The 21,473-nt window shown below is 34.7% G+C and overlaps 1 protein-coding gene across 3 annotated transcripts in view; it reads left to right on the forward strand.

Annotated features, from left to right (window-relative positions):
- The window catches only part of KIAA0825 (KIAA0825 ortholog), a 248,427-nt gene that overhangs the window by 127,324 nt on the left and 99,630 nt on the right, over positions 1-21,473 (forward strand). For all 3 annotated transcript variants that reach the window (XM_061479084.1, XM_061479085.1, XM_061479083.1), the window contains 3 exons: positions 2,938-3,085; positions 7,380-7,535; positions 11,755-11,849. In XM_061479084.1, the coding sequence (XP_061335068.1) occupies positions 2,938-3,085; positions 7,380-7,535; positions 11,755-11,849 (399 nt within the window). The remainder of the gene's footprint in view (positions 1-2,937; positions 3,086-7,379; positions 7,536-11,754; positions 11,850-21,473) is intronic.

Consider the following 21,473-nt stretch of genomic DNA (forward strand, 5'->3'; position numbering starts at 1 on the left):
GCTAAGTAGTAATAGTCTCACATGAATGTCAGTGACATTGACCTTTGTAATATTTACATTTCCATTTAATACTAATTTACAAGCTCTAATCCAGTAATTAAAAGTTTGAAGCCAGATGCTAGTGACTGAAAGAGTCATAGAATGAAAAAACCATAATAGTGATGTGTAAATTGATACTTAACAGAATGGTTCCATACTATAATTTCTAATGTCACTGAGAGAATAGGTATTTAAAAATATAAACGCAGTGTAAGAATATATTGTGGATAACCTCTAAAAACCAAAACTTTAGTATTTGCACTTCTTCTGAAGCTGAGAATTTTAATTCAATATATCACTCTATTTGCTTTACTAACACACTGCAAAAATGCTGTATTAGCTATCAAGTATAGGACTGTGAGAAATGAATGTGGGGAAATGTTTCCTGTATGTCTGTAGTGCCAACCAAAGTGAGTGCTAGTTTGTGACTAGGGTAACTAATTTTAAGCTTAAGAATGCATTACCTATGCATTTGTGAGTATTTGCAAAACTATGATGCAGTGACTACACTAAGTCCCCTGACTTCAGTGGGATTTCTGCAATAGAAGTCTAACACAAATGTTATTTTGCCATTTTTTATTCAAACATAATGAGTCAATTTCAGGGAAAAAAGTGTCTTGTTAATAACTAGCTGAGATATGCAATGTGGAGGTATAATCTTATTGTAAATGCAAATTATGAAACTAATATATTAAAGCTGAAATTTGAATATGAATTAAACTAAATAGCAGTCACATAATCAGTAAACTAAAAGCAGGTCTTTCAAGAGAAGACTTGTGGTGTTTATGTGATTTGTTTGAAATAATAATTGAAAATCTAAGTTGGGGTAAATTTATGTTTGTATGACCTTTTAATTATTAAAGGATTATTGTGGGTAACTATGCACATGCATTTATATATATATATATGTTTTAGAAATGTTTATGATCTTTTAATAGATGCAGAGCATGGAATAATATAAACCCCCAAAATTTCAAACACTTATTTGTGATTCATCTACACAGTTGTGGAATCATCTTTAAAGTGCACTGAATTTTTATAAGCAAAAGTCTCGCAGGATTTTGTGTTACATTATTGTTATCAGAACTGCTAGCTACATAAGAACTGTAAATATTACATAGTTTCTTCCGTTGTGGCATGCAAATTAAATTTAGCTTTTCGGGAGATTTCAGAAAAAAAATCTTCAGTGAAAGAAAACGTCAGTTGCATGCATTGCCTCTCTTGTGTACTGCCTGAAAGAATTAGTATTCATTAAAATAACCTTCACTTTATGGTAGCCCCAGAGCTGTAAACAGTCACGTTGGATTCTGAAGAACATGCATCCCGAGAAGAAAAGAAATGCCTGTCTTTGCAAAGTAATTTGTCGAGCTGAAGATTATTGTTTTTATCATGGTGACCCTGACTTGGCTGGCCGGGTGCACATACAGATTAAGATGAATGCAGTTATTCCTTGGCTGAGGTCTGCCTCTTTCAGGGCACATTCTTCCTAATGACATGATGGATAGGCAGTCCCAAATCCAGAGAGGAACTCATTAATCATAGCAGTGACTGAATCCAATCATCTGCTTCACCTGCACACTGACAGACAGGAAAGGATGCAATTTGGGCACTGACACAGATATACTCCTTTGTCAGAGGTCCTCAACTTTTTTCAGTGTCAGTCATGAAGAAGTTTGGAAAGAAATTCAGTTCGTATGTGTATGTTGCATCAAAAGATCAGTCTTAAACATGCCTTAATTTTTAAGATCAATTTCTTCAAAGCTTTTCTGTAAAATACACCATTATAGCAGAGTATCATTTACTTCTATTCATCAAACAACAAAATTATAGTTTATATTTTGAAACTATTTGCTCTGTAAGATGTTCTGAAGCTGCATTTGGAAGCAATATCAGCTTTAATGTCCAGCAGCTGTATAGCATTTAAGTGTGCCTGTAGGTCAAGCAGCAACTTCCAGTGGAACTAATTTTGTAGTCATGGCACACTTTCAACAGTAAACTACAACATACAGCTGATTATACCAAAGTACATTGGAACTTTTTGGGTTTACTTTTAAAAAATTGTGCTTTTTTATATTCAGAATGCTTCTTTCGTAGAATTTAAATTAATTCAGTAATGACTGTAGAATGAATAATATATTATTGTCGGTCTTTCAAGTTCTTGACACACGTCAAGGTGCCAAAATATACCTGTGTCATAGCTCTCATATTTGAAGACAATAATTAGTTTTTTTTCCTTAATATTTTGTCAGCATACAATGCTAAGCTGGTAACATGTTTGTACGTAGAGAGAGCAATCTGACAATGGTCCTAGTTTTGAAAGCATATTTTTCAAGGCATTTTGGATGGTCACCTTAAGGTATTTTTTTGATAGTGGCTTCACACAAATACTTTTAAGGAGAAAAGAAGCACAGTGTAAAAAGTGCAACAAGTGTCAAATATGTACCTTTGAAATGATTACCATCATACCAATGGAAAGAAAAAGACTTCAGTTTAAAACTTCTAACCTATACTTAGAGTAATGGCTACTTTTCTGACATGTTAATTAGGCTTTGATATGTACAGCAACAAGCAAAGAAAAATGTATGAAAGATCAAATGCAAATGCCATTTCTGGTGGCAAAGATACTTCTCTAGTGGGAAAGAAAAAAAAAATTTGTTGCTTATATATCCATAGAGTAACAAAGTTTACTATTTTCATCTTTCAGATTAAAATAATTTTAATACTAAAAATATTGTATTCAGCATTTATTAATTAGTTCTATAAAGGCTTATTAGATGTTTATACAGCAACATTTATTTTGTGCAAGCCAAATCTTTGTGTTTTTAAGCTGATCTTATATTAGTATTTTGATTTTTATAAATTTAATTTAGGAATATCTGCACTTTCTCCATATTCCAGTGCCTCAGCCACAGTAGGTGCAACGTTAGAGGAAGGAGGTATTGGGTTCACTGAGCAGAAAATAAACATGATGGTCCTGGATATCTGCCACAAACCAGGTGGCAGCGAGTACCTGAGGCAAATTTATCACATCATCCAGCTCAATGAGGTAAGGAAACGGCCTTTTTACCGAGCAATTAGGTGTGTACTGGCCTGAGGCAGCGTCTGTTGGCAGCTAAGGGTTAGTCAAGGAGGTGATAATTTTTCTTAAAGTCAATATGAAATCCTATATTGTACTGTAATAGAATCCATTCAGTTTAGGCTTTTCTGCAGTTGTACAGAAGAGAATACTTTCTGGAAAACAATGTAGATTTTATTTATGTACTTAAACAGTAGTATGGCTCATAAGCTTCCTTCAGATTCTGTAGACCATAGATAAATCTTAGGAGTTTGAACTCAGTAAAAAAAAAAAAAAAAAAGGCAAAAAACCAAACCACACTCATTAAAAAAAAAAAAAACAAAAAACAAAAACCAAACCAAAACCAACAAGGTTATTGAAAAATTGACTGTTACAGGAAGTAAAATTAAATGTGGTAAATCAATTTTCCTGATTTAAAAAACAAATGAAGAAACAAACAAACACACCCTAGGGCTGTTCTGAGGAAGTAAATGCATGAAAACCTTCCTTAATCTAGATAACTCTGTTCATTTAAAGTGCTTTTGAAATGACAGTAAACAAATTCAGGTTTGTTTGCTGCACATGGAATTTGGGCAAAATAAGAGAATTATCTCATTATTTCTAATGCTGTACTAAATTGCCCAAAGTTACCAAAAGCATTTTGATTTCATACACTGAAATAAACACAGGTTTGCTTAAATTGTACGGTAACACAGATCTACACAGCTTAATTAAGAAAGTTCTGTTTATTAGCTTTAATTACTAAATTACTTTTCCTTGAATGCATAAGCAGGTGCTGTTAAGATCATTGCAAGTATACAGAAGTGTTTATAATAAAATGCAAAATAATGCAAATATAGGCATAGGCCAAGATTTTTCTTTTTTTTTAAAAAAAAACAATTAGGCAGCTATGTCAGTGTGAAGGCAATACAAAGCAGCTCAGTACTGGCACTGTGCTTCTGAAAATCAGATCAACTGTTTAGCTCTTAAGTATAGTCGTAAAAACAACCTTTGTGCATCTGCATTTGGAAGCTTTAGAAGCAAAGTAAGCAGGTATGTAGAGATGGCAACCTAGTATTAATACAATACAGAATCTTTTCAAGTTTCATCTCAAATAATTAAATTAATTAAATGGTTCAGGAAGTGAAGTGAAAATTATTACTGTAATACAGTTCAAACAAAACCTTTTCACCTGGAGCACATTCAGGATTACTCTTACAGAGGGAGGAAGATGAACAAGATCTCCAAAAATAGCATGTAATGCAGTAGTTTAGGCAATCACCTAGAGGCCAGAATAGGCAAGTTTAAATCTTCATTCTGCCTGGTTTAGACCAGGGAATTGAATATGCATCTCCCGCATCCAAACTAGCTCCCCAAACTGCTAGACCATTAGCTACCAGCATGGAGCTCTGTTCTTTTTCCCTGATGGAGTTGTTTCACCCTGTAGAAATGGCTGTAAAATCCATTCTGTAACTTCCAGGGTCAAAAATAGAATCATAATCTCACTGAAGGGGTAGAATGCCCATATTTCTGGAGACCCTGAAAAAGATCTGGCTCCTATGAGTATTTGGCTATTTATACAAAGTGGAGCAGTTCCAATAGGAGGTAAGATGCTGGGAGAATTAGGTGGAAGAGGGACTTTAGACTGACTTTGCACATCCCAGGTGGCTTTCCTTGAATTTCTGCAGCTGGTAAGAGCTTGTTAAATATGGAATGTTTCTCAGTGGAAAAAAAAAAAAAAAAAGAAAAAGTCTTGGTTTTTTTTTGTTTTGTTTTATTAAAAAACAAGAAGAAAAAGAATCTTGACCAGCTTGAGTCACAGAAGGATGTAACCCTCTTACTTCAAAATGCCTTTGAAACCATTAGAAAATATTTTAATGCTTATCATGGTATTACGGTAATGCACTTTTCAATGTCGTTTTTCACTTATTGTGAACACAATATTGTTTTACTTTTAGTGTGCCTGACTATCAAAAAATATACTTGATTGCCTGTTCAAATGTCCATCCTTTTGTTTGGAGACTCCTCTGACTATCAAGGGATTGTATTCTTAAAATTAGTTTGGAGATCTTTATGCTACACCACTTAATAATTGCCTGTGAATATAGAACAAAATGATGAGAGAGCAAATTGTTGTTCTTAATAATTTTCTTTAGAAAAGCAGATGAAAAGGGATATTGTTCTTAGAAGCTTTATTTGGAAATAGAGTATTATGTTATAAAGATCTATAATAGATACTGTAGAATTCAAAGCACCCTATTGTCCTTCATGTATTTACCTAAAAGAATAATAATTTTTAAAAGCATTTTTTGACGAATGGCTGCCAAAGAGAAACCAACTCTCCTGAGCTGTCAGGCTCAATAATATTCTGTCTAGTTGGTTTCATGCCCAGTCAATAATAGTGAGGATATAGCTCACAGGTTTTAAAAAATTATTTCATTTCTATTTTCACATTTTTGAAATACGACTTTTTCAGGGGCTACAATACACACTGTACTAAAGGAATTCTTAAAGTAACTCATTTACCAATTTTTAATAGGTCTCTGTGTCAAAACATAAATCCACAGTATTCCAAAGACAGAAAAATGCCTCTACTGGGAGGTGAACAGTCTACCACTCAAAATGTTCAAACCCTAGCAAGCACACACAGCAATTTCCAGTATCTTTGCTAAAAAATCCAACACAATCTGCTTGTGCTCTCTCTGTGACACGCAGAGGGCTTGGCTGCCCTACAGACATCTAGGGATTATGTGAAAAAATGTAGGTAACAGTGTATTTTCACACTGTTGTCTTAAACCAAAAACACTCTGGCTTCAGAGTCTTTTTGGTTCAGTTGGGTTTTTTTCTGGGGGTATTTTGTTTTTGGTTGGTTGAGGTTTTTTTTTGGTTTGGGGTGGGTTTTTTTAGTATTTTTATCTTTTTTTATTAGTTTGTTTTGTTGGTTTTTTTTTTAATATTTTCATGGGTTCTTCATTCATTTTCACAATCTCGTGGTTTTTCTCAAGCAGTCCTGACCACTGGCTGCAATCAGCAGAGCGAAACAGTCCTACTTTTTCTCTTGCCCTTGTTTTTTCCCACTCCTAGGACCCTCTTTCTACTACTACTAGAAATCATGGTGCTTGTTTATATGGCTGAAACCTTTCTTTCTTTCTGGATGATTTCACAACATATGCTAGTGCCAACACAAGGGAGAAACAGCTGCAGCATATGTGGACTGGGAGAGAACTTGTGCCTTTCAGGCCAGATCACAATTGGATCAGTTTAAACTGATGATGAAATTATTCTTTCATAAAGACCTACTGAGGAGCACAAGGTGCCTTGGCAGATAGTTCTCATACTCCCTCACCTGCCTCTGAACTTTTTTATCATCTCAGGAGTACTGCAAAATAAAAGGAGGATTTGAATCCACCTTAATGAAAGCTCACCTTGAGTACTTGCTCGGTGTTAAGGCAGTCCTATCATTGTTATGATAGGACTTAATAACAAACTGTTTGATCACAGTAGCCCTTCTGGCAAATAGATCTGTAAGTGTATCATTATCTAGCTCTTGGTAAAATAGCTCTATTAAATCAAACCATTTTATTGGCATGCAATGATGATTTATTTACATAGTAGTTTAAGAAGTGAAAACAGAAAAGCTTGTGGCCAAAATAATCATGCATCTGTTACAGTATAGTTTCTAAAATTGCCATGTAAATCATAAATGATTTCTAGTCTTTGACTGCTCAAACAATTAAAAACAGGTTTTAAGAGTGGGAGAATATTTATTTCCTGCATTTAAACAACTGGTTTGAACATATTCATCAAAGAATTAATTTCTAGTCATGTAGTAACTATTTAATGCTGTCAAAAAATAACTTTAAATATTTGTGTGTAGTTTATCCTGTAAAAGAAATCATGTAATGGCCATCTTACGTTATAACAGCTTATAGAAAACATTTGGTTTTCACTTCTGCATATATATATATTAGATGAGTACCGAGACACATAATTTGATGACAGTTTCAAAACAATAGCTTATATGATTGTAATTTGCTTTAGATGGATGGATATTCATGGAGGTTATTTATTGTTTTTTGTAAAAAGGTGGTGCTCTTTAAAAAGGTTTCTATTTTGTAAGAGATTATTTATTCCTTCCATTAATATAAGGAACTTCTATCAAACGCACGGTGAAGTTATGCTTAAAATTTAGGAAAATTTCACTTAGAAAGCTAGGAGGCATATACTGTTCTGTGGTTGTTTTTTGGTGTGTTTTTTGTTTTTGTTTTTGTTTTCTTTCTAAAAGGAATATTTGAAGGAGCAACTGTCTTGTGAGAATTCTTCTGAAGATGGTGTTACCTCCAGTAAATGCCTGCCTTTGACACGTAACAGCAGAGAAGAGCAGCCTGTCTTCAACCCTTTCCAGGTGTACAGAGAATCTTGTGCAAAAGTGTTCAATCAGGTCTGTGAAAATTTGAAACCTTGGTTGTAGTATAATTTTTACTTGTCAATCTTTTTATGGTCATGATAATGTCAGAGGCTGAAATTATGGAAATGGAATTAATTACATATGTTCACATTTGATGAAGTGCAAAGGAATATTATTACTCAGGAATCCAATGAGGGCACCCTCTACAATAGCATGATTGTCCTTTTCTTTCATTAGAATTATTGCATGTAAGATCAATTTGCCTTTACTGAGGCTTTCTGTATTAGTTCAGTATAGTGAAGGAAAGCCCATTAGTAGCAACAACATCTTTTACATCTGTGTAATGGTACATAGGGTTAGTCTCAGTCCTTTGAAAAATCGCAGCAAAATGCCCAGCGCACATATAGAATCTTCCTGGTAAGTTTTCCACTGAAGTGCTGAATGGTAAATATAAAGGATGGTTTGGAAATACAGAAATTTAACAGAGCAGTGAGAGTAAGCAGGGGAAAAAAAGACTCCCCACACTAAAAAGAAGGAAAACATCCATTTCTCTGTTCTGCATTGTGTGATATGTAAAGGATTATAATTTACTTATAGAAATTAGTTTCCTGATAATGAAACAGTTAAAGAAAATAGATATAGTAGCATAAATCTCTGTCAGAGCCCCACATGCCCTATTTGTTACACAAAACAGTATGTAGTTTCTGACAGCACTTGGACACTTATAAGCCTTACACCATCATTTCTCAAGTCTTCCTAATCCATTACCTGCACTTTTGATTCTGCCCCTCAGTTTTAAATATTTAAAAATAAATGGTATTATGGTAGCACAAAATGCACTTTACAGACTTGTGGTAGAAAGATATCCTTTTTTAGTACAACTATACCAAAGAGAAGGCTGTGTGGAGACCTCATAGCAGCCTTCCAGTATCTGAAGGGGGGCTAATAGGGATGCTGGGGAGGGACTATTCATTAGGGACTGTAGTGATAGGACAAGGGGTAATGGGTTAAAACTTAAACAGGGGAAGTTCACGTTAGATATAAGGAAGAAGTTCTTACTGTGAGGGTGGTGAGGCACTGGAATGGGTTGCCCAGGGAAGTTGTGGATGCTCCATCCCTGGCAGAGTGTGACAGAGGGTGAATGCTTTCATGGGAGGTGTCCCTGCCCATGGCAGGGAGGTTGGAACTAGATGATCTGAAGGTCTTTTCCAACCCTAACTATTCTATGATTCTATGATTCTAAACTTTGAAATTACATAATCTTCTTTCCCAGTTTTGAACATTTATGGCTATTTCTAAGCAGTTTGAAATATTTCAAAATAGTATTGCTGTAAAATGTATTGTTTTGGGGGTATGGTTTTTTTTTTGGTGGGTGGTTTTTTCCTCACTTGTTTAATGAATGCTTAATCATTGACAAGTTGCAATAGAAGTGTTAATATCCTGAAAAAGTAGATTAATACCAGTCTCACAAGACTTCTCACTCCAGGGGAATATGCTTTAAATTTACCTTTTAAAATAAACACATAATTTCTATTTTCGCTTTATGTAAAGCTTAAATTGATATGATTTATTTGGCTACAGAATCAGTTATTCCAATCTGAAATGCAGAAAGTATTTTACCATGCCTCAACTGTCAATTCATTAATAGTGTGGCAGAATAAGACCTTCAAGTAGTGACAACTCAGGGCAGAATTCCTCTGCTACTTGACAGGTTTGCAGTGCTCTGTTAATCAACAGATGACAAGAAATAGTTCATATTGAATTGCTTTGGATTTTGTAAACTTTTGGCACAATGTCTATGATCTGAATATGGAAACATATCCTAAAATTAAAAGAAAAAAAGAGTATATCATCAATCTTAAAGTACCATGTGCCAGTCCTGTTGTTGACAGTGACAGACTTATTTCCTAACCTAAATAATATTCTTAAATAATTTAGTTCCCTTACCATAAAAACGCACATTTATTTAGTGACTTGAAACTGTCTATTTATAACATATTGGTCAGAATAGCTCAGTGTCTGTTTTCCTGTGAAGACCATTACCATTGCCTGTAGAAGATGCCAGAGTACTGGCAGGAAACAATTGCACTTCTCAAAGGATATATTTCTTTCTAAATTCATTTGTTACTGGTTGGCAACTCCCATGAAGCCTAGGAGTTTATAATCCATGGTTAATTTATTCATATTTCTTTATTGCAACTAGGTGTGTTTTTAATACGTCAACCTACGTTTTATTCTTTTATATATTCTAAGTGCCAACACCCTACTGGTTTCACAACATGCTTTGCCTATGAGTTAATTATGTATTGCTTCTTAAAACTTTTCTCTCAGAAGAGCTTTCTCAGTAGAAGATATCTGAATTTTTTCAAAAGCTTTATGAAACATAATTCATACTAAACATTCCATGCATTGGTTTTGGTATATGGAAAAATTGCAATACATTAGGGTGGTTGACATTTCTCTTCTGAAGTTTGGCTAATTTGTCCTTTTCATGTCAAATTTAGCAAGATACTTAATCATAATTTCTATGAATTTTATTGCTCCTAAAACAAAGGCCACTGAACCTCTATTCTGAGATCAACTCTAGCATTTTTTATTAATAATTTATGAATTTCTTACCTTCCAGCTCTATAATTCAGTAGCTGGTTCTAGGAAGTGTGTCATTTCTGTTAACAGTTCAGCCACTTCATTCTTACATTCCTGCAAAAAACTTGAATAATCACCATCTGGTCCCAGTAACTTGTTGCTCTTGATTTTATCGATTTTTCCTGACACCTCAGTCTCTGCCAGTGCTGCTGCTCCTCTATTGTCTAATAAGATTAAGTCTAGGCCATACAACACCTCAACAGTATCAACAAAGAATAATGCTGCAAAGAAATTATTTTCCTTTCTTGAAGTGACTTTTTTAAACTGCCTTTCTTTTTTTTTTTTTTTTCTATCACAGAACAAATCAGTCTGGTGGACTGAATTTTTTGTCTGGTATACTTACAAATTTTCATATTTGCTTTTATGACTGTTACTACTGCTTGTCTAGCTTTTCCTTTTTATCCCTCTTGATTTTACAAATATGTCCTCCGTATTTATTTACCTAATTTTAATTCAGTGTAGTGTATAGAGCAGTTGCCTGTTTTCTCCCCAATGTTGCTCTTCCCCACTGTTCTCTCAGTTGATTTTTTTCCCCTTATTTCTTTTTTATCAGATGTTCACTGTTAATTCATCATTCACTTTCCACTTTCGCACTATATTATTCCTTCTTTAGCCACCCTTGTCTTTCTTTCTTATTATGTATTTCATCTTTATTTTTCTACATTACTTTTACGTGCACTCCAAAGATGAGGATTAAGGGGAAAATTAAATTAAAAAGGAAGGGAATAAAATAAAAATGGAAGGATTGCACTGATTCTGCTCTTCCAGAAGAATAAGTGCTGTCTGTAAAATGAGACTGCAAAATACAATTTTTAATTTAGATTTATTTCCATTGTTTTGACTTTTTCTTTTTTTTTTTTTTCCTTAAAATACTCAGTTCTGGTTTAGTGTTACAGAAATAATTTTTTTAATTGTTTCCTACAAAGTATGTTGAATTCTAGTCACTACTTGACCATTACTGATGAAAATCAATAATATGCAAAAGGAGTTACTGTTTGGTAAATATAAGAATGTTGTGTGTGGTATTTTGTCAGCCCAGCATTATTGTAGATTGATTTTATTTAATAAATAAGCAATATGGAGTTATATTTGTTCATATTGTCTAGACTTGCTGCTGTTTATAATAACCATCTGGTGGCTGGAGTGCTTTACAAAACAATAGATGAGTAAACCATCACTCTAATTGCAATAGAGGTTACATTTTGAATTCTAGCTATACCAAGTTTTTCATGACAAACTTTTTGCTGACAGCAGAAAATGTAAATTGCTGTTACATAAAAAGTTGAAATTATTTTGCTTTTCAAACAAAGAGTCAAGCTCTCAAAGTAGTTGGGCAGAATGCCATTAACAGCTGGAGAAATAACAGTTCAAAAATTGATGTATCTTTTTATAAATAATGGCTACATCCCCAAATCGATTTATAAATTAATTGCTGTCTTATTGGAATAAAAAATATCTTCTGTGGATATGATTGATATCATCTGTCTAAGTCCTTGTTCTAGACCCCCCTCCTTCTTGGTTAGTGTATCACAGCTGGGGCTTTAATTTACTGATCATATTAACATGGATTAATAACTAACAATAGCTTCTTGCAATGTATCAACAGTCAACCATTACTGAATGGAACTGGGATTGGTCAAAGTTGCTGCCAAGTTATTTGGGACTGAATCAGATGACCTTCAGGATGCTGCTGGCACACAGGTAATTATCTGGCAAATAATTGCACTTCCCTATTTTTCTTTTTAACTTTGTAATACTCAATACAAATAGATTTTACTGGTGAAATTAAATATTTATTTTTAATATTGATTTTTTAAATAGAGATACTTTTTGTCTAGTCTATTTGATCCATAGAAAGACAGTTTTCAGTTCCAATTTTGAGGTACCTAGTATGTTCCTTCTGTCTGAGACCTGAATATATGTTGATATTGCACTTAGATAGTGCTTTTAACAGAAATTAGTAACCTTTGCAAGCCTATACTGCACAGGCAGATATCAGCTGTATAGCACAGAACTTAAAGGATGTTTACTGAAGTGGCAATGAATCTTCAACTGAGGGCATGACAGGTGTAGCTAGAAATAGAAAGTGTTTCCTTAATAGTTTTTAACTAATTTAAATTATTTTAACATTTTAACATTCTGTTACTTGTAAAATGTAACTGCTTAATTGATAAGCAGCAATATTTGGTGCTGAATTGATACTCATTAAATTCAGAAAATTGTAGGTGGAAAAAAAATTTCTAAATGTTTGCCACTTATATCCTTGTGAAAACTGGAAAACTTGTATCTTGCAAAAAAGTTTAACATTCCATTCTTAATTCTGAATCCTCCTGGTGATATCTAATATGGTCATATCACTCATCTTTTAAACTGAAACGTTTCTTTATTTAGAAATTAGAGTGACAGTTTCAAAAGTGTGAGAATTTGTATGTAAAAAATGTTTTTATGGGTATTTTTATGCTTTTTTTCTCAATTTGTTGCTGGCAGTCTTAAACATTTAAGTCTTCATTTCATATATAAAATATTTGTACAGTCTATTTCTAGTCATCTTTCTTAATTTTGCTATGATTAATTCTTTCCCCACCCAAACTATTGTCTTCCAAAATCTTGATGCAATTGCCCAAAAGGTAATGCTGTTGAAAATGTGCCATTCAGTTCTTGTGTCTTCTGTTGCCCACTACCAAATGGACTGTGGGTCCTCATGGACTTTCTGGTCTGTACCAGTATGGTGACTTCTGTGTTAAATGGCAGACAATTCAGTACTGTGTGGTGTTTTTTTTTCCTTACCCTGATAGTTCTGCTGAATGCTTACGCTTGGCCTTCATTAGAAATAAAGTGGTTTGCCCTTTTAAAAAATACGCTCATAGAAAGTCTTAGATTCAAGATGGTTCTTGAATTTTCCCTTCTTGTTGATGTCATCGCTATGAATCAAAGGGAGCAAAGAGTACTGCTATGATTTGCAGAAGAAACATTTTCTGTGGCTGTTTCATCTCCTCTGTTGTACTGAAACATTTATTTTTTCATTTGATCTCTTTATAGAGTTTTGAAAGAAGTCATGTATATGCTTTCTCTGTACTTCTCTGTATTTCAGGCATTTCTCATATCATCTATTGTTGCTATTTATTTATTTATTTATTGTTTTTTACTCAATAATTGTCATCATCCTTTCTAATTTGAAAATATCTCCATTCATTGCCCTTCTACGTGATATGGAAATTCTAATCTAGAAGTGACGTTATGCAAGCCATTAATGATTAGCTCATGGATTTATTATTGAAACCACTCTACCAACAGATCATTTCAACCCATTGCAATCATAAAGTAGAGCTGCTAATCTAGTATCTGTCATAATGACCAGTGTCTCCAACACAGCTTGTGTTTAGGTGACTTCCTTTTTAGCACAGCTTAAGTATGTCTGCTCATGCTTTCCAACTGGATAGGCCAATTCTAGCTGGTCTTATGGCTAATCAAGCTTTGCAGTAACTCGAGCCCTGTCCTTAGGTGATTCTCCATGCTTCTTAAAATTGGATAAATCTCACGAATTAAGGTTCAAGCTGAATGGGTGTCTGATTATTTTGACCTCTTGTTTATGATGGACGTCTTCTGTTTCTACTATTTGCCTTCTGAGATGTGTCAAACAAAACTAAGGACAGTAACAGTAGTAGTTTTTAAAAAGAGTCAGAATCATCAGTTTATAAAGTGGAGTGCCAGAATACTTTAATTGATCCTTTCTTTAACACATGCTAAAGCTTTCACTTATCTGTTACTTCTGTGTAGGCAAAAATATTTTTACCTATTCACAGTGATATTTGGGTCTATTTGATTTTATTTATATAATAAGATATAAAAATTAATGTATTATGTATTACATTTAAAGAGAAATGCTGTCTGTTGCGTATGAAGTAAAATAAGTATGCTCTGCTCTCTCTTTGGTGGAAAAAGAGTAACAATGCTTAGGGGACTCATTTACAAGGGAGATGCTCCCCTAACCTAGTTAATGACTGAGTTAGGTGGGAGGGGGTTATGGGAGCATTGTCCCAGAGCCAGCAAGTGGTAGGCAAATTAATTGGTTGGTGGTTAGGGGAAAGTAAAAGACTTTTTAAGACTGGTTAAAAAGGCAATGTATTGTTGTATACTACTCACTGTTGGGTCCACTTGCACATATGAATCTAATCTGTCCATTCCTATCATCCTCAAAGCAAAAGCATTCAGGACATTTTCCAGATGAGCAATGTAGATGGTTAATGATATTATTTTATTTCAAAGCTATCAAATATGGAACATTATCAGGAGAAGCCTAATAAAGTTGACCAGTAAGCAGTAATGTAGAAAACTTAATGTTCATCCCTATTTACAGTTCATACCTTTAGAATCTGTGAAGCTTTCCTTACAGGAAGAAAAGGGATCTATAGATAGATTCCTTTCTAGTTTAACTTCTGATTATTTTTATTTCTTTTTATGTATAGTTGGAGCTGCAAGAATAAAAGTTAAAACATACTTTTCAATTATACTTGAAATAATCTTTTAATAACAAGTCCATTAACACTCAGCTAAATTATAGTACCTGATCTACCCAAGGTTTTAAAAATGTCCTGCGTTCTTGCACAGATATATGCTGATTTGTCAAATATTGGCACTTACTTGTACATTCTTAGATATTGCAGTACCAAATAGGAGTTTCATAGCTATAATACATATATGAAGGCAAGAAAACCATGTGCATTTAATTATTGTTTATTTCACATGTATCTCAACTTTTAATCCTTTCCCTGTCATAAAGGAAAAATTGTTATTGTCTGGCTAAATCAGCCTGTTGAAATTGTTTCGCAATTTAATCAACTATTTTATCAACTATTATCTCTTCTTTTTAACTCTCTGGCCACTATCTATGTGCATATTATCATATTTGAAAATACTTTATTAACTGTGGTGAGTTGATCCCAGCCAGCAGCTAAGTGTCCATATAGCTGATCGCTCACTCCCAGCACAATGGGTTGGGGGAGAGAACTTGGAAGAACAAAGGTGAGAAAACTCAACAGGTTCAGAGAAAGACAATTTAATAAATGAAGCAAAGCTGTGTGCACAAACAGCACAACAAGAAATTCATTCAGTGCTTCCCGTCAGCAGGCAGATGCCCAGCCGCTTCCTGGAAATCAGGGCATCTCACACAGTGGTTACTAGGCAAGGCAAATGCCATGATCACAAAAAGTCCATGCTTCCTCCTCCTTTCCCCAGCTTTTACTGATGCACATAACACTCTGTGAAATGGACTATATCATTGTCATTGTGGGTCAGCTGTCCTGGCTGTGCCACCTCCCAGCTCCTTGCGAACCCCTAGCCCACTTGCTGGGTGGGGAGAGTGGGGAAAAAAAAAAGGCCTTGGTGCTGTACAAGCACCGCTCAGCAGGCACAAAACCAAAGCACAGCACCAGACATTACTCTTCTTGTTTATGTACTCTTCTTTATGCTGATACATAAGTTAAATACTTTCTGATCACTTATTTTCAGAGAAGTATCTCAGCGACGCGTACATAGTTATAATAATGTTTTGCTGGCTTTTGAGATGTAACCTTCCTTCCACAGTTCGGCAGGACCTCCAAGTGTACTGAATACATTACTGTAGAGAATAATTGCATTCCATTCACTGTAATTGTGAGAAACAGCCAAGGCCTTTTTTGTAACATATGAAGCCGTTCTCCAATATCGCAGTAATTTGGTGTTCTAAGGAGGAGCATCCAGGATTTCCTCTTTTGCTCTGAGGGAAGTTTCACAGAGCACTGGTGCCAGCGCAGGGCATTAAGTAGTGATTTGGTTGGAATGATGTGGAGTTGTGTGTGCGAGCAGGAGCACTCTGGGAGCTAGAGGAACAGAACTCATGACTGGCAAAGCCAGTGACACCAGGTATAGATCTTAAGAACAGGAAACGTAACAACTTACTTAATAACTGAGAGGGGAATGTGTTGATTTACTGTAAGTGCATCAGATGAGACATAGTACCAATTTAGAGAAATTATGAAAGTTAAAACCAGTATTTGTTCAAATAAGAAATGTCATGAAAAACATCCAGACTGGAAATTAGAAGATCATTTCCAACAGATAAACCAGTGTATCTCAGGAGCAGTTTTCCAGAAAGTGTTTGCACAGTGATATGAGCTTAATTAGTTTTAAGCTGAAACAGGTTAGACAAGTTGTTTACTTCCAGTCATGTGTTCCTGGAGCTGCCCAGCAGCTTCTCAAAGCAGAGTATAAAACCTGAAATTGTTTATATATTGGCTTTAAGGAAACTACTAAAAATTAGTAAGTTTGTTTTCTACTAAAACTGGATAATATATCTAGGCTTTCTAGTAATGTTTGCTGCAAAATACACACAAACTCTCGCATTCTTCAGACTCCAGTATTTTTCTTAACACTGTCCAGACTGCATTCTGTCTGAGAACCTACTGGGCTATTTGCAATTGAAACTGCTTTTTAGGAATAGGAAGGTAAAGACTATTCTTGTCAGCCCCAAGATGAGAAGATCCCTTTATGATGTGGAAGCTGATGTTGGACCTACTGTCTCTCTTTTTTTGAAATCCTTTTTGAATTCATTGGGTGAGGACTGTCTATTTTCCTTTTGCAAATAAATTTAATGTAGTGGTGGCATTCATTCCCCATACTAGAGTTAGGTGATAAAATTACATATTTTGCCACTGATTAAGTTTAATAAAACTGAAATTAAGTAAACAATTCGTGTTTAGAATTTTGAATGATTGCAGAGCAAAATATGCATAGCTTTTGTATATTTTAGTGGATACACAGACACCATCTGTTGAAAATGGTAGCCATATGGTGAACTATTTATAGAAAATGTTTATATTCATTGTGTTGTTGATTATCTAGATATCCAGAAAATGCTCTTTTAAAATCCAGTTTATCAACACATGGAAAAATGTATTATGTAGTTTTGAAATTGAAAAGAATGTCAGCAAACTGTATGTGCTTTGCTGTCTGGAAGATTTTCTTTTTATGCAACTCTACAAAAGCCCAAGTCTGAGAAATAAGTGAAAATACCCCAGATATGAAAAAATAGGAACTTCTGTAACAATTGGCTTCTTAGAAGACATGAATGGTGGAAGAGCAGTTACTGGCATAATGCCAAAATAAAGACCGTATCTGCTTGGCAGATGATGCCAGTGTTAGGTCTAGTGTACTTTCCGATGTGTTAGTCAATCTATCTTTGGATCTGCAAATGCTCCTAGACCCTTTGTGTCCAAATTGCTGGATATTGGAAATCCATATTGCTGTTGTAGCTACAGCCATTAACGATGTGGTGGTGAAGAACTGAGATGCCATTAATACTACAGTAATCACCACTGGCTTGGTGGGATTATAATGGATGCCTTTATAATGCATGTGAGAGTCGGCTTTCTAAAATTCATGGGAGGCTGTGAAAGGTAGTATCCCATTGTTCCTGTGTCAAAAGATGCAGGTGAATGGTATTAATCCATTATTGCATGTCTCTTGGCTGATCATAGCATCAAGTTTAAATCCTAATGCTAGATGTACACAAAAAAAAAAAAAAAAAAGAAAGGAACAAAAGCCACTAATTTTGAGGAAAATATGATTTTGACCTTTCTGGATAAGCAAGGACCCTTTTCCATAAGTGAGTTGGTCAATAATAAGGTATATGTCACATCTGTCAGCATAAGGATTATCTCCCATCTGCTTATCCTCTGCTGACATAGCTAATGAAACTGTACTCTGACCTTAAAGGATCTGTCAGAAGTAGGCTTAGTTCCCTGCCTGGTAGTTTTAAAGCACTGGTGGCAGAACATAGATCAGTAAGCAAGAGGGAAGACAGTAGCCTCTATTACATACTGTTTGAATGCCACTTCAGCCACTATTATGTATACAGTTGTAGCATGAATTTCACAAGTTAAGTGAGGCTAAAGGTGAGACTTCCTATATGCAGTATGCTTTAGACTTTCCTAGTTGTTAGCAGTCTCTCTTTCCTACAAACATGTTGATGAATCCTATGAATAAAACAATATTGTCCAACAAAAATCTCCAACAAAAGATGCTAAAAAGGAAGGGACTGCCACATTCCAGTGACCTTACTTATGTGAGCTCCTTTTTAATACTTAGAAGTCCTTTATGATGAAGCCTTTGCCTGCATAGGGTATGGAAATATGTACTCAGCAGCTCTCTTTGAAGTAATAAATATAAAATTGTTTAAATAAGGTTTCATTTTAGTTTGATGCTGTTTCCAATGCTCAAACCTGGCCTCTAGAAAAAGAAAAGAAAAAAAAGTATTGCTGATACATATTTTGCATTTAAAAGTGCATTAAGCACAGCTTATTGGCTAGAGTGTAGGCTGGTGAGCTAATCCCCATTCTAATAATAATGTCTCATTGTATCTTGGTTTCCCCATTTAAAATTAGGTAACATTTGCCCACATTTATTTCCTTTCATATATTTTGAAAATATATTAAAAAAATTGGAAAAAATCCTAAATGAATGCAAATATATTAGTGTTAACAATGCACATATATATATTTATTGTTGAGATTCACTTTTTTTTTTTTAAGGTCTATATCTTTTCTTCATAACTAGATATTTTTGTATAGTGTAACCACAAATCATTATTTGGAAGTGTGACACTTCAACATTTTATGTCATTATGCAATTAACCTGGTGACTGGCTTCCCTTGACATCACTGACTTTCCTTAAAAATAGATACTTCCTTTCATCTGCAGATAATTTCCCTTCCTTTCAACTTTCTCACATCCTGTTGCTCACTCAGGATTCTTAGTGGAGAAAATCATATTTGTTTTCCTATCTGTTCTTTTCTTCTTCCTTTTTCTGAGCTTTTCTGATCCATGTTTTCTTTTTTAATAGATACATAGTGATCATAAATATGTACAAAACCTGTAAATGTGTATTAATGCATGCAGAGTACTGACTACTCCAACTGTACTCAATGGCTTAGCTATTCATCCTATCTATAGGCTTTTTGATCCCCCTACAAAAGGCTATGGGACACAAACCAACAAGCTAAAAGTCTGTTTTGCCCACCAACCCATTGTTTCTTTATTCTGCTTCTTTCAGTTGAGGGATTTTCAACAAAGTCGTAGTAATGCAGAGTAATTCAATTTCCATACAGGGATCTCAATTTCTTTTCAAGCTGTGAAGAGTTGAGACATGCAAATCCCTTGTAAGGTAGAGGGGGAAGTATTAATATTAGAGTTAAACAGATGGAAAATTTGGTCCTGCAAGTCATTTTTAAGGTTTCTTCTACACTGCAAAATTAGTCTGTAGCAAAGCCAGGAGTAGAACCTAGCTCTTTTGACTAAAATTTTAAGAGGCGAAGGTACCATATAGTAGTTGGTATGTGGGAACTGTTTATGTGCACAGCCCTGGGTGGCAATAAAGGGGAGGTGGCTGAATTTTAGTTAACAGTTAATTGCTTAGCTAATTTGAATTACCTTGCAGAAGAGATGGAGAACAACTGTATACTTTCTTTCATCCTTAAAACAGTTGTTGTTCTACCACAAAGTAAGTACTGGTAAGTAAGGACTGCTGGCTGCTATTGTGTAGATCACAGACCTTTCTACCTGTAATCACTCTCTCAGCGCTACAGCTTTCCCACATGTTACTAGCTTTTCCACATGTCTTTGCTACTGAATTTCCTCTGGCTCAACCTGATTCAATAGCTAATTGCTTAGGAAAGGATGATAAGTCACAGATATCTCATTGCCTTTTCCCCAGGCCCAGCTGTCAAAGTCAAACAGGCCTTGGAAGTTTTAGAATCGTGATACAGTTTTGAAGATTCAGCAGAGCCACATCATTTCCTATTTGCTCTTAGTGGGTCTGTGATGAGTGGCAAGTAGTCAATTTAAAATCTACATGGACTCTGTGAACTGGGGATTTCTGATGCTGACTGATACTCTGGCCCAGAAAAACTGTTTGTTGTGTTGATTTGTGTTGGTTATTGGTTTGTTTTTGTTTTGTTTTGTTTTTTTCCCCGTAAACTTCCTTCTGAGATCTAACAACAAAATTTAGCCTTTGTAAAGAGTGGGAAACCATTATGCATCCTGCATCATGTAGCAGAGAGTGAATTGTCATTCTAATAGTTGACACTGGAAGATGTCATTGAAGAAAGCTTTTTCATGTTAGTCTTTAGATTGACAGGTTATGACAAAACTGCATTCATGTTGCTTGAATACATCTTTTGTCTAATTTTACATGCTTTTTGACTTGTCTAGAAAATGACATATTGAGTTTTTCGTTAGTCTTAACCAGGTGTGATTTTCTTTATGGAAGATACCTTGGTAGGACTACAGTTGAAGGTGAATAAACCAGTGAAGCTTAGAAAGGCCACGGCCCTTCTTCAGATGGTAGTGATGAATTGAAAGACTCATTAATCAACAGCCAAGTCACAGGTGTGATGGCTTTCCTGCAAACTGCCAACAGACTGTGAAAGTCACATCCAACACATGAAACTGCTAAACTAGACACATCTAAAAACATTATTGAACTTTTGTCTTTCTATGTTAGTTTAGAAACACAACCCTATCACATTTTCATTGTTGATTGGTTTTGTTGTGGGTTTTTTCTAAGCAAAATGTTTGGTTTTGAAGAAATACTAGTCACTTTAGGGAACAAAAGAAAAACATGATACTGTTTTCATCTTTTGGTCATTTTAATACAATAAGAAGTTCATTAAACGGACATGAAGTTTTGATTGCCGTGCTAAGTGTACATAGCATTGTACATTTTTGTACACATGAAGTAAATGCAAAAAAAATTAATACAGGGATTTTCTGCACATAAATGAGTGGTCATTTTCTTCATGATTTTCCAGTCCTTTCCTCTAGCACAAAAACTATCTGGAACAAAGGTTCAGTTATGCTCTCATGCTGCAACATAGACAGTAATAAAATGTTTAAAATGAAATGAAGTTTTTATTATTTAATCAACCTGAACTGCATTTTTCACCTGTACTGATGGGAAAACCCCATAATAAGAAGCCAAAGAATGAAATCTCCATATGATTTTTCCACATCAATTCTTCCTTCTGTGGTTCCCCTGGAATGAAGGAGAGTCTAGTCAGAGGTCTTATATCTCCCCATTATTTTTTTTCCCCAGATTATCCTTAAATTGATATACTCCCAATAGATAAAAATTAATTTTACTCTGTCAAAGAGCAATGAATATGAATTTGCTTGAGTTTTTGTATTTGCTAATTCCTTACTTTCCTTTTTCTCATCTTTTTCCAACTATGGGTGCTCAAGATATTAAAAATGATGAGAACAGTGTCCACCTTCATCTGAGATGAGGAATTT

The sequence above is a fragment of the Pezoporus flaviventris genome, unplaced genomic scaffold (assembly GCF_033815535.1).
Source record: "Pezoporus flaviventris isolate CSIRO_AGI_PZ_B2104156 unplaced genomic scaffold, CSIRO_AGI_Pfla_v1 ptg000141l, whole genome shotgun sequence".
In the NCBI taxonomy this organism is placed as follows: Eukaryota; Metazoa; Chordata; class Aves; order Psittaciformes; family Psittacidae; genus Pezoporus; species Pezoporus flaviventris.